The sequence below is a fragment of the Diorhabda carinulata genome, chromosome X (assembly GCF_026250575.1).
Source record: "Diorhabda carinulata isolate Delta chromosome X, icDioCari1.1, whole genome shotgun sequence".
NCBI classification, from domain to species: Eukaryota; Metazoa; Arthropoda; class Insecta; order Coleoptera; family Chrysomelidae; genus Diorhabda; species Diorhabda carinulata.
Window position 1 is genome coordinate 55259796 of NC_079472.1, and position 14709 is coordinate 55274504.

At 30.0% G+C, this 14709-nt stretch overlaps 2 protein-coding genes across 2 annotated transcripts in view; one reads left to right on the plus strand and one right to left on the minus strand.

Moving 5' to 3' along the window:
- The first annotated feature begins 154 nt into the window (after positions 1–154).
- Positions 155–14037, plus strand: LOC130901896 (pre-mRNA-processing factor 39). The gene is made up of 11 exons (XM_057813557.1): positions 155–393; positions 1553–1908; positions 2186–2930; positions 3028–3341; positions 3458–3583; positions 4185–4459; positions 6642–6921; positions 9148–9312; positions 11402–11630; positions 12882–13323; positions 13407–14037. The coding sequence occupies exons 1-11, from the start codon at positions 357–359 to the stop codon at positions 13672–13674; spliced, it is 3237 nt and encodes a 1078-aa protein (XP_057669540.1). The 5' UTR covers positions 155–356; the 3' UTR covers positions 13675–14037.
- LOC130901895 (eIF-2-alpha kinase GCN2) overlaps positions 13924–14709 on the minus strand; it is a 29117-nt gene continuing 28331 nt past the window's right edge. The window contains exon 24 of the mRNA XM_057813556.1: positions 13924–14199. Within this exon, the coding sequence (XP_057669539.1) occupies positions 14073–14199 (127 nt within the window). The 3' untranslated portion in view covers positions 13924–14072. The remainder of the gene's footprint in view (positions 14200–14709) is intronic.

The window sequence follows — 14709 nt, forward strand, 5'->3', positions numbered from 1 at the left end:
ATTACAATGAGTTTTGTTTCGATAAATAGTTCATTTCAACGGGTTTTATTTTTCATAATTTGGGTATTATAAAGTACTAAAATATGATCACTTAACAATATTACAAGTTAAAAATAATTTACACATTTTAGATATTTGCTGGAAATATCAGTTTTGTATTGGTACCACTGTTTTACACCACTAAAGTCGCCATTTTGAACAAAAGCTTGTATTTCTGTTGCCGCTGTAGTGATTGTTCATTTTTTAAATAAAAATATAATAAAACTTGATAGTTATAGTTCCTTCTTTGATAGTGTTATATTAAACCTCCAATCTAATTAAAAAGTTTATTTTAAACCCAGTTCTCAATTGTTAAAATGGAAGATGGTGACGATACTACTACTTCTACTCCTGGTATGTCATGCTTATTTTTCACTTCAATGATATTGTATTATTAGATAAGTTTAGTGATGTAAATATATATATTAAATTAAATGTCATGATATATGGTGTAAGCGAGATCCTTTAAAATTAATACATCTAACATAAATAATGTAGAATATATATAGTCGGCAAGAATTTGACCAAAATGTACACAAATTATTGATAATTCAGTCTCAAAAATACTTACAATTTAAAATTATTTGAAACTAATATCCATCAAATTAGTTGCCTGAGGCTGAAACTATATATATCATGTAGGGACAAAGCAATTGAAAACTGCTGTAATGTAGACTCAAAGGAGCATGGTAACAAAAATTCATACAAGATATGGATCAATATGAACAAAAGAAATTTGAACTATGATTCGAGACTTCACAAAAATTGTGTAAATTATATAAACATTACAATAATAGTTTTTTCCAAACTGGCAATTCTTGAGATCATTTTGAAATAATTCAGAGAAACAGCTTTGAATGCTTAGGTGCATAGGTTCAGTTTTTATACCATTTTCCATCAATCCCTAAAAATAACACTTTGGTAAATGTTTTAAGACTGAAAATATTGACTGTTTTCAAATAAGGTAAAGTTTATAATAATAATTGGTCACTTAAGAGTTACTCTCCATTAAATGTTGCAAATACTGTGAAATTTGGGATCATTTTCAACTTTATATATATTTATATCTGCTCGTATTATATAGTTGATAATAATTGTAATAAAAATCAAAAGCTCCTGTGATATATATCTCATTCTGGATTAGGATCTGCAATCAGCTGATAGGTGATCTACCTTAACACAAGGTCGTAGTTTTTTAAAAGTCCTTTGAACAGATGATGGAATAGTTTTAGCATTGAAAAGAATGTTGATTATAGAATTTAATATCTACATAGTATTAACTCATGAAAATGTGATTAAAATTATATTGTAAAGGGTACTAATAAAACTGTATTAATATAAAAACTTTACTATTGTTTTCATAATATTAATGGCTCAATAATAATGACTGAAATAAATATAATGTAATAGACTATTACAAGAATTTATAGTAAATTTAACTATTATCTATAAATACATGGTTTTACCCTGATACAATGCAATTGAAGTTTAACTCACATTTAATTATATCTAGCACGAAGAACTCGATCAGGAGCTGCTAAATCTGCTGCAGCAGCAAAGGTCTCTACTCCAGCACCCAAATCGTCTAGACAAAAACCTTGTCCATTATCCAAAAAGACACGCAAGAAAGTAGTACTTATGGAAGTAGAAGTTTCGGATGATGAAGAGGAAGATTGCAATGTAGAAAAAAAAGATAAGGTTAACAAACAAGAAAGTGATTTGCTTGAACAAAAAACTGAAAAAGTGGAGGCTGCAAAAACAACAGAAGATGAAAGTGTTAAGGAAGAAAAATCAAATGATGAAAATATTGAAATAAATGGAAGTGACAATAATAGTACTCTAAAAGACACTGCCGAAAAAGAACGGGATGTAAGTATTTTCCTATATATTTTCTTAGATATATAAGGTTTGAGAAGTATTTGATTTATCTATTCAAATTAACTAGCCCTAGACAAAATAAAATTGATCTATTGGCTTGATTCAACACCATTTTATCAGTTGAATTAATTTTTATTTGTTAATGTTATAATTTTGGTTATCATAGGCAAATGTGGTGAATAAAACAAAAACGGGAAAACAAAATATTTTGATACAATTGATTTATTTCAATATTTAATTTCTGATTTAATATTTGATGTATTTGTAGAATAATCTGGTACTAAATGATGTAGTTATGTCAGAAGTTGATCAAGAAAAATCCAAATCAGAAAATATGGAAAATTCTGAGAGTGTTGAAAAACTTTCTGGTGATATTGAATCAGAAACCATGGATGTTGAGACTAAAGCTGTAGTTGAACAAAGAAGTGAAATAAAGACATCAGTTGAACATAAACATGAAGTTAGAGATGGATCTAAGACTGCAGTTCAACCAGAGCAAAGAAAGACTGTTGAAAACAAAGATAAAACTGATAATATAGCAAAAAATAAAAATGAAGATACTGCTTCAAAGGAACTCAAAAATAAATGTGGAAATACAAATGTGGAAGAAAAACAAGAAACTGCAGTTGAAACTAGTGATACAACAGAATCTAATGGAACTGAAGAAATTTCAGAAGAACCTTTGGCAAAGAAAATAAGACTAGAAGAAGAGGCAGACAAAGTAGGTATTGAGGAAATGAGACTAGAGGAAAAAATGATAAGAGATGAAGTGAAATCAGAAAAAACTGATGTGAAACCTAAAGAAATTCAAGGTGAAGAATTAAAACTGGCCATCAATGTGGAAGAAACTGAAGAAAAGAAAGAAATTGAAGATGAGAAAAATGCAAGTAAAGAAAAAGTAGAAAGTGACAAAGCTGATCCAGATGCTGAAAATATTTCTGAAGATGAGCTCCCAACAGTTCAAGCTGTGAAGGTTCCAGAAGCAGAAGAAGTGTCTGATGAAGAATTGCCAGGTATGAATTATTATTATTAATTACGTTTAACGTGAAATTTCATAAACATTAATTTTATTATTAAACAAACATTCCAAAATAAGATTTTCTTCTGCAGGTCCTAAAAGAGCAGAACTTCCTGCAGATACAGAGGTTGTTTCGGAAGACGAACTTCCAACAGTTAAAGTTGACACTAAAAAAGAAAACAACAAAAGAAAGCACAATGAAACTGATTATGATCCCGGTTCACCTACTTCGGAAAATGAATCACCTACAAAAAAACAATCAGTTGACACTACCATTGAGAAAGAGAAAGAAGAAAAACCAAAACCGAAAAAATTGCCAGAACTGGATAAATATTGGAAAGCAGTTAATGATGATCCAACCGATTTCACAGGATGGACTTATTTATTACAATATGTGGACCAAGAAGTAAGTTATAATATATATATATATATATATATATATATTAATTTAATATTGGTTGATTTACTGGCGAGAATTTGTAAACGTATATGAATATTAATAATGTTTTTATTTTATTCTAGAATGATATGGAAGCTGCTAGAGAGGCTTATGATGCCTTCTTGTCTCATTATCCATATTGTTATGGTTATTGGCGGAAATATGCAGATTATGAAAAAAGAAAGGGCAATAAAAAGAAATGTGAAGAGGTACGTACGTCTTCTTGGAAAACACAATACTCGTGGAATGCTTTATTAAACTCACATATAATTATTTTGCAATTCCTACAGCTCAGCGTAGCAGCAGCTGCTGAAAATGTTAATTATAATAGTGAATACAATTATTGTTATTATTGTAATATTATTATTTGTATCTTATTTAAGTTGGTTGTTAATATTTTACACACTATCATTATTAGCCTTCATTAGTGTTTTAAATATGATTATAAAGTTGAATACTCATCGTTTGTACTGGGATTTGTTAAAATCGACCGAAAGATTCCTGATGTATCTCGAGCTTGTCAGAGAGTCCACATCGCTGGATGGGTTTTTTGTCCCAGAGTAAAAAAAATGTAAGGAAATTACAAAATCGTCATAAAATAGGCTTCAAATATATTTTTATTAAAATATAATATGAACTAATTAAATTTATTTCAGCATATTTGCCAGCTGATGTGTATTAAGTTCCTAATTTGCCGATTTATTTTGAAAAACAGGTGGGTAAATTGAAAAATTTACGATTGTGGATACTTTGATACACATCACCTGCGATTCCAATTGTCAAATTTATTAATTAAACATTGTCGTAAAGGTATTCGAACGAGGACTAAAGGCGATACCTTTATCAGTCGACCTCTGGATCCATTATTTAACCTACGTAAAAACGACTAGAACGGAAGATGAAGACTTTATTAGATCTCAATTCGAGAGAGCCCTGCTAGCGTGTGGACTGGAATTTAGATCCGACAGATTGTGGGATTCCTATATCAAATGGGAAACCGAAGGAAAAAGATTACAGAAAGTTACGGCTTTATATGACAAATTACTTGCTATCCCTACTCAAGGATATGTTGCACATTTCGACAAGTAAGTAAAATTGTTATGGTTTCTCCAAATATCATGAATTTTAATCAATTTATTTATTTGCCACAGTAACAGTACATTACATTCAAAAAGTAATACACATCACAAAGTAATCTGACCGTCAGTCTGGAGACGCGAGACAAGCATGGTCGGCCACCTTAAAAACTAACTTAAAACTAATATATACAGTTATCTTCAATGTAACAGTATATAAAAATTTTTAATGCAATAATACTTATTTTAATAAACGTCGGTATAATTCCTATTTAGTTTTATAGACTAAAAGGATCAAGTCTTTATTTTTGAATAACTTATATTAGCGCTGTATGTTGCCGTTTGTCACGTGAATATGGTCATAATGATGTAACTTCAAAAGAGAGTAGTGCGTGATTTTTATCAAAGCAATTATTTGTGGGTTGAATTTAAATGGACTGCATAAACGAACATTTTCGGCATATTTTACTTTTTTATTTAGCTGCTGCTGCTCACATAGAAATATGTCAAGTTTACTGTACTCATTGTTTAAAAGATCGCACGTGTCAGAATTGGTATGAAAAATTCCGTTCTGGGGATTTTTTCCTCAAATATGAGCAACGTTCTGGTTGGCCTTCTGAATTTGATGATGACCAAGGTCATAATTGAAGAGGATCGTAGTATAACTGTTTTGAAAGGTTGTGAAGAGGCTACATGTATCGCATACAACAATTGAAAAACACTTAAAATGTCTTGGGCTAGTTAAGAAGCTTGATATTTGGGTAACTCAAGAATTGAAAGAAATTCATTAAACACAACATAGATCAACATTTGCGATATGCACCTTGAATGAAATGGAACCGACCCTTTCTTAAAAGAATCATCTCTGGTGATGAAAAATGGGTCCTGTAATGGATCATGGAGCAAACATGATGAACCAGCGCCTGGTTAAGTTTTTTGCTGATAAGGACCAGAAATTTTATGAGTGCGGAATCGTGAAGCTGAAAGAAGGGTAGCAAAAGGTCATTGAGCAAAATGGAAAATATATAATTGATTAAAAACTATTCTTTGTTAAAAAAAATATTTTATTTTATACTACAAAACCGAAATTACTTTGTCTCAAACCCCAATAATAATCTCATCTTTAATTTTTTATGAGAAGCTATCATACTTATATCTAGTTCTTTCAGCTCATTTGGCAACATATTAAATATTTTTATTGCTTTAATTTTGTTATTCTTATTACTTACAGTTTTGTCTGTTTTTGGAAGATGTATTAATTTACTTTGTAGTACTGTTCGAGTTTATGTATATATTTTTTAAAACGTTATAATTATACTTGAGACTTTCTAGTGCAAAAATGTGTGTAAGATTTGTTGGTTTCTTTTGTGGAAAAGATTTTGTAGTAGTTGTAAAATGCTTTTATATGCACCTCCCCATGCAATATTGCCATAACTTATTTTATTATGAAAAAATGCATAATAAATCATTAATAGTGCATCTGTTGTCATAATTTTCCATAATTTATGGAAAACAAAAAGTAGATATCTTGTTCTAGTGATAATATGCTCATTCCATCTGAGATTAAAATGAAAAATGATATCTAAATATTTATATTTATCTATTATTTTCATCTTTTCTTTATTTATAGTTATATTTAATTCTTTTGGAACACTTGTTTTAAACTCTATTTTATTGTTTGTTATAAAATCTGTTTTCTACTATATATAATTTTTTTAAAAATTTGGGCAATATTGGATATCAATGATATCGACCTATAGTTTTCAATTATTAAACTAACAAATCACTTATGAGACTAGATATTATCTTAATAGATTTGGCATTTATTAATACCACCATTTTTATTTTTCAAATTTTCAAGTATCTTCAATACTTTCGCTTTGTTTGTTGGTTTGATAAAGATTGAGTACGCATTCATTTGAGGTAAAATTATTGTTTTGTTTTTAGAATTTTTTTCTATTTTCACTCATTTCTTTTCCCATAATGTATAAGATGTTAGAGTGAGTCCATAATTTTTTAGAAATTTCAAAATTTTATTCAATATTTTTTCTTTCTTAATTAATTAACGTCTTTTATTATTATAATCAATATTTTGTCGTAATTTTTATATTTGTTTTACAAACTTTTATTGAATGGATCTAATTTTAGCTGATTGAGTATTTTATAATAATTAGACACATTTTTTTTTTAGTTTCCAAGAGCATATCACTTCGAACGCGCCAAACAAAGTATTAGATGTAGACGAATTTCTTGCTTTGCGCAAGGAAGTTAGACAGCAACTCAAACATGACGTCGCTACCGATTCCCCTGCAGCTGATAGTGACGCTCCGCCCGGTGACGAAGACCAAACAAAAGTTATTAGTTCCGATGAGGAAACAAAAGCGCTAAGAGAAAGAATCATTTCGATACGCAGAAAACTCCATAAAAATACAGTAAATGCAGTCACTGCACGATGGAATTATGAAGAAGGGGTAAGATTTTTTTAAATCATGTGACAATACTGTGAAGTTGTATATATTGGGCTCTTACACAATTTTATATTTGTGTTTAAGAAAATAAATATTGGTTAAGTATTTTGACTGATTATTTGGTAATTCCCGCCAGCAGTTAAATAAAACAATTCATTTTTTTAATGTTGATGTGCTATGTTAGGTTTGTTGTAAGAAGTGAAATAAAAAAGAAACGGGAAATTTTGCTGCACCTATTTCAGGCTTGTCAGTCTGCTACTATAGTCGCTATGGTGAGATCTTGTTTGCAGTATTTGTAACGTACTAGGAATTTTGAATAATGCATTAAGTTCAAAAAAGCTCGCACGAAATTTAATAATCTATTGGGGTTTTGTGAAACTTAAGATCGATTTAAAACTGTCATTCAATGTGAACAAATTGAACAATGTTCAATCAAACAGACATTTAACTATTTCAGAGCTTTTAGAAGTTAAAACCATGTAAAGATCCGTGCAAAGCATTTTAATAGATTTACAAAGTGCCAAAATTGTACTGGAGAAGTTTCGTCTATGATCTTCGTTCCAAAAGGAACAATATAAGGGACTTGAAAAATGGACTAATGGCTTTCTTCATCATCATGATAATGGGCTATGTCACAAGTCGTTGATTTGCGAGTTTTTGGTCTTTAAGTTTTCCTGTGTGTTCACATCAACATTACTCGTTAGATTTAGCTCTATTTAACCAAAGTAGACAAAATAAAAACCGTTCCAAAAGAAACTTTTCTGAAATGCTTCAGTTCATAGATTATTAATGTTGAAATATGTAGTCAAGGGCATTACTTTGTAGGATAATTATTCAAATTTTAAATGAACGTTTTGCTTGGTTCTTAATAAATTAGCTGTATTTTTTTATAACACTCCATGTGTTCAAATCCTGCGACTGGTGCGGATATTTTAACATAAAATAAGCACTGTATTCTTTCAAATGAAAATGTTACAATTTATTCAATCATCAAATAAGTGGTACAAAATTATTTCATATTGAATCTTTTCAAAAATTTATATGTGATTTCAGTACATTCCAGCTTCTTCAACTATATCTTATACAGTGTGTTCATAAATTAACGTATATTACCTTTTTTGATTTCTGTTGGGTTAAGGGACTAGTCCCTGTTATAATTTTTAAAAAATGTTTTTTTTTCAGATTCTTCGAATCCTTTTACTTACAAAAAAATCTTTCTAAAATTTCATGGCGAAATTCGAAACAATAAAGTTATAATAGTTCGAGTGCGCTCATGTTTTTGATGCTCTACAAGCAGTTTCAAGCGATTGACAGATTTTTTTACCTTAATTTACCAGATAATTGTAAAAAAATTTTTCCCAGCAGCCGCCATTTGGTTTTGATTTCCAATTTTTTATTCAAAGTTGGTAAATTACGATATAAGCTACCTTCCTCTTTAAAAAGCTTTTTGTTTAATTTGTTTCATATTTACCAAATTCGAGATTATCTCAGCTTAGTAGGAGGTTATCATTTTCGCAGTCTCAACTTTAATGTTGAAGAAGAAAAAATTTTATAACACTTTATTATCAAAAAATAATGAACAATAAGTTTTATATGGAATTATAAGAAAGAAAACGTGAGAAAAAAAATTTAATTATACGTCATTATAACCGGTAATATTCCCTTAACAAAAAAATGTGGAATAATAGTATATGTCGATAAAAAGTATACAAAGTGCATTGTTTTCAAGCTATCAAGACTGCATTCTAACATTTATTCTGCAAGTCTTTTTAAGCAATCTTCCTTGTTCTATTTTGCAATATCCAAGTCCATTATGTGAAATTACACAATTGCTGATTTGTTATTTGACAGTCTGTTATTAGTATTCTATTAATCAGTTCAACTGATTACTACTTTGTATTTTGTACACGATGTTTAATAGACATCATAAACCCTATTTGAAAGTTTTGTAATTTTTTATTCAGGTTGACCATTTAATTTGCAACTAAAGATATTAGTTTCAAGTATATACTTAAATAGATCAAATTCTTTCAAAAGTATTGTAACAGTTTGTTGCATAAGAATAATTATGATGATTTTGCTTAAACCGTTGTTTCATTGTTATGTGAACAAGAAACAACCTAGAAATACATTGCTGTAGACAATGCAAGGGCCATCTGAACTTTCAAAATCAAGTGTTTTGTTTTATTTTTTTCTCATGAAATTCTAATAAATCTGTTCCTATTGTAGATAAAAAGGCCATACTTCCATGTTAAACCATTGGAAAGATGTCAACTCAAAAACTGGCAGGACTATTTAGATTATGAAACTGAACAGGGAGACAGAGGAAGAATAATAGTGTTATTTGAAAGATGTCTCATCGCCTGTGCCCTATATGAAGAATTTTGGTTAAAGGTAAATATGTGTTTATTATAGCTGATTTAATTTTTGTTTTTTGAAGAAAGCAAATCCTAATACACAACTCGTCCATTCTTTAAAACAATGGTAACATACACAAAAATTGCTAGACTTAATTCGAGAAAAATAATGGCCCTAGCACTATACCCCGAGGAACACCAATCCTAATATTTCTAAGTTGATTTGTCAACTTTTATAAATCGTTTTCTAATAAAATCTAATTTAGAAACGCATATATTTCGTTTGGGTGACGTGAGAATCGAAGAAATGAAAAGAACAATACACTTGCTAGAAAAGGAGCATAAACGTCTTTATTGACCTGTAGCTTTTCTGCGTGTAAGCTAGAAGTAGATTAAATGGGAAACACTTGAGCAGTGCCGTCTGGGGGTGGATCATTTTAAAAAATATACAGGCACAAACTAGCTACATCTACTCACTTCGTTCTGTACTGACGAGAACATATACTAGTTCTCGAAACCATCTCCAGTACAGGCCTAAACAAAAAATGCTTTAGACAAGAAACTTATTAGTGCTGAGAAGTAACTCTGGAAATGAAAGATGACGTGTAGATTGCAAAAACAGCTCTGATTGGATGACTCGATAGATCTTAATATACTAGTCAGTATGGATCATTCACCCAACCTTGCTCTCTATCGCATTGTGATATGCATATGCGTTTACTTCTGGAACGAGGTGTTTTCATTTTACATTTCCAATTATCATTTGTCCAGGCTTTACAAACAATATTTGTGGCTGTCTAACCATATTTTATCCAAGGAATGGATTTCTGTTTACTGTTTACTTTTTATTTACTGTTTTATATCTAAACCATGTTTATTAAAAATCTTCGTACCAAACATACCTGAAGGTTTCCTTTTCAGTTCTGGGCAATTATACACTTTCACGGTCACCTGGTTTTTTGGCTCTAGAAAATCGAAAAAGGGATGGATTTTAATGATCTTGGTCTCAAAATGTTCCATTTTACGGCGGATTTATAAAAAAAATTAGTAGAAATAGCTGGAATGAAAATTTCTCATAGTTTTACTGTTTTAAATCGTAAAAAAAAACTGTTTTGCAAAATAATCCTTTACAAAAAATTATCTCATTAACAGATAAAGTTCTTATATTTTTTTTTATTCTACATAAGTTAATAAACAATTTAAAAAAAAATCCAAAAGGAATGATTTTTTCAGTTTTTATAGTTTAAAATGAAATCGATGAAAAACAATCAATTTTCGTGAATAGTTTCGTACTATATTGTAAATTCTATATAATCCGCCGTAAAATGGAACATTTTGAGACCAAGATCATTAAAATCCATCCATTTTTCGATTTTCTAGAGCCAAAAAACCTGTGACTGTGAAAGTGTATAATTACCCAGTTCTGCAAGAATACCTTGAGGATTTGGCATTATGTTTAATGCAAACTTACTGTTTACTTATTGTTCTGCATATTGGAATTAACTATCAGGTTTGATTTTTAAAAAAAACACTACTAAAAGTACCTACCTTATAAAAAAATATTTCGAATTATGTGTAATACCCTATTTACGTTAATTATTTTCTTTGTATTATTCGATTTAGTAATCGAACCTAACCAGATTTATTTAGGAATTCCAAGGATTAATTTTTTGTGTAATGTTGTTCTTTATCTATACTTTTAAATGATTCACTGATTCTAAAAATTATAGTGCGGACCTGAACAAGTTTTTAAACAGTTCGCATGGAGAGTCTCTTATCTCTTTTTGTAAAGATAAGATTTTCGCTGTTTCATGACCGGCCTTATAGTACCTGTAAACGGCTAATGGGCATTTTATAAGATTCTTTGGAACTTTTTTCCGATTTGGAACAAAAGTTTATACTTCTCTGTGTTTGTATCAATACTTAATGGTATGACATAGACTAGTTGAAATAGTTGCAGTTTGAGTAATTGCTGCTATAACAATTACTTCACCTTCATTTCTTATTACATTTTATATTAAACAAAATTATACATCACTAAGCCTATTTATGGATTGTTCTATTTTTTCAACCATACGAAATTTATTTAAATTATTTATCTCATCATTAGAAAATATATATTTTAGTTTGTGAATTACTTGGAGAATTTAAAAGACCCAGAACTTATACCTAAAATAAGAGATGTTTATGAACGCGCTTGCACCATCCATCATTTAAAAAAACCTAATCTTCATCTCCAGTGGGCGATGTTTGAAGAGTATGTTGATAATCCTAATAGATCAGCTGAAATATTGGTTAATTTAGAAAAGTCCGTACCTAACGTATTACAAATTGCATATAGAAGAATAAATTTGGGTAAGTAAATATACTATTTGTTAAAAATACACCGCCGCAAATTCTTATCACATTATATTTGAATGCAAATGAATTTTAACCATCACTAAAGTGTAATTGGAATTGTAAATAGCTAACGATATGTCTGCATTGTCCTTGCTTATCTGTGATCGGATGTAGATCACTGTGTTGTCCTCTCCAGTTACTAGCACTAGGGTAGATCTATAAGAGATCCAAACATAAATTTTGAAAGCTGAATTAGGAAAAATACCGTGGTTGGTTTGCCAATGTCTTCCGACAGGTGACACGTCGAATTTTTTTTATTGTTCTAATTCAGATTTGAACTTTGGGTCATTTATCAGATTATTAGTTTCCAGTGGAAATATGAGCGTGTTTTAGGTCCTTCAAACTCGAGTTAGAATTTAAACCATACTGAAAAATCATATCAAAACTAGAATATAACAGTACAACTAAAGGTTTGTTCCAGCAGACTGTCTGTCTACTTGATCATGTGCGATATGAAAATTGCGTTCCAATAGTATCAAGTTGAAAAAAAAGTTTTATGTTGCAGCAACAAATTGATTTGTGAAGTTATGCACAGTGCGCGTTCGAAATATCAAAGCTGGAACAAACCTGAAATTGCAAGTTATCATATTCTTAAAACTTTTGAGGGGAAGCCAGATGCCATAATGGCACCATTCCAAAGAACCATAGTAAAGGCAAGCGGCTACAATAAATGATATTCTATCATTGTCAATGAGTCAAGTAAGGGACAGTAGAAGAAAGTTAGATAAGTTATCCAAGTTATTTAACTTGTCTTTTACCAATATTTTAAAACTAATATTGACAGTAGAAGAAAGTTAGATAAGTTATCCAAGTTATTTAACTTGTCTTTTACCAATATTTTAAAACTAATATTGAAGTTGGATAGATTCAATCATGTAGTTACTCTTCTTTGTCCTGTTAATTTTCATCTACATGACTATGTAGCTAGTAAATGAATGTTTTATAAATATTCCCTATCTTATAAAGAATATCAAGAACCAAGAAAGAGGCGCAACGAATGAGATAGGTAGTGGTGAGTGATTAGTAGAACGAAGTTTTAACAATGAATCTAATTTTATATCCTAGATTTCTGGAATAAATAATTGAACCCCATTGTATTACAAATTGTTTATCGCCCTAAACATTTATTACTCTCGAATACAATTATTAAAGATGTTCCTATCCAAATTAGAAAATGAAAAATATTCATTTATTTTTTCTTTGCAGAAAGACGTCGAGGAGATACTGAGAAATGTTGTCAACTGTATGAACATTACATAAATACTTCAAAGAACAAAATAATCGCTAGTAGTATTGCTATTAAATATTCTAGGTTTACATATATGATTATTAAGGACCTCGAAAAAGCACACGCAATATTAAAATCTGCGATTGTTAAAGATCGAAATAATCCAAGGCTTTATCTGCAGCTTATCGATCTTACTTTACAGAAGCCGGGCGTCACTGAAAAAGAGGTTACAGAAGTGATAGATTTATTTTTAAATAAAGAAAGTACAGATCCTGAGCAGAAAATTTTGTTTGCTCAAAGGAAGTTGGAATACTTGGAAGATTTCGGTACAGATATCAAATCTGTCCAAGAAGCTCACGATCAATATATGAAATTGATGAAATTGACAAAGGATGCGTTGAAGAAAAAAGAAACAAAAGCGTAAGTATTCATTATAAATTATTTCAACATTCCAAAACACTTGACGATTTTTTGGAAAGATTCTAAGGGCAGTTTTGTTTCAGAGATGCCACAACAGCTTCATCAAAGGCAAAAGAAACTAAAACAGCAACAACGATTTCTCAGTCAAGCTCTTACAGTAGTTATGGTACATATGGTAATTCATCTAGCCAACCTCCATACCCTCCTTACTCTGGAAGTCAACAAGGTCCAAATTATTATCCTCAATATGGACAAGGTGATCAATACCAATATCAAAACTGGCAGTATCCTCAGGGAAATTACGCAGGCTATAACCAGTGGGGTAGTTATGGTAGTGGGTATGGATACTAGTTACCAGAAGAAATTCTAGCTGTATCTTTAAAAAATTTTAATCGAAAGTCACGTCGATAACATTGTATTGTCGTAATTTTACAAGAAAACTCTAATTAATTTTAAGTAACTTGGGATTATTTTTGGCGTTAAACGTAAATTCTTTATTTGATGTTTTATTTTTCAATATTTTCAGATAATGTGACACCATAAAACTAATTCTTCGGTTGCATGTAGATATTTGTGAATATTAATTGAAAAAACTTCAACTGCAATCGTGCGTAAACTGTAATTGATCTTATTCAAATGTAGAGTTACATTTTGTATGTTATTTTTTAATTTTTAGATCGCCCATTTTGTGTCTTAATAAACGCATAAAAATTATTGAAATTTGTATGTTCTAATCCTAAAAATTACAATTAAAAAATAACTTTATAAAAGTTGTCCGACAAACTATATAAAACGACTGTAGGATTTTTTCTTTTCATTTTCTGCTCGTAAATCTCATCACATATATTATTGAGGTATTCCTTGTGTCGAGGATGCCTGAAAGTAATAATTATTTGCAATAAACCATATAGGAAGATCAGTTATATTAAAGAGGCAATATTCATTAGACTATTAGGGAACACTCAATATCTAAAGACTAAAAGCAACACTGTATATGGTTTATCAGAAAGAATGAAACATAGATTGAGTAATGAAAAAAACCACGCTAGTCAACACGGAAACAAAAAGGAAAGAGGTCAAAACACTATAAATAAACTGGAGAAATTACCATATATAGCATATAGTTTAAAAACCAAGAAATTAACTATGATGGCGGTGTATGTTTGAATGCACATTCCATGCGGAAATTTATGCTATTTGTAGATACGCCCAGTTCAATATTAATAAGAAGTTTGAGTGTCCCTCAAACTCTTAAAAACCCTCACAACACACTCATCGTGTCCAAATTTACAAGCGCTTCTGTATGAGAATGGTTTAGGTCTAAAATTTTTATTTTAATTCTAAACAAAATTTTTGTGATTTGATTTGAAGTAATATTTGAATTGG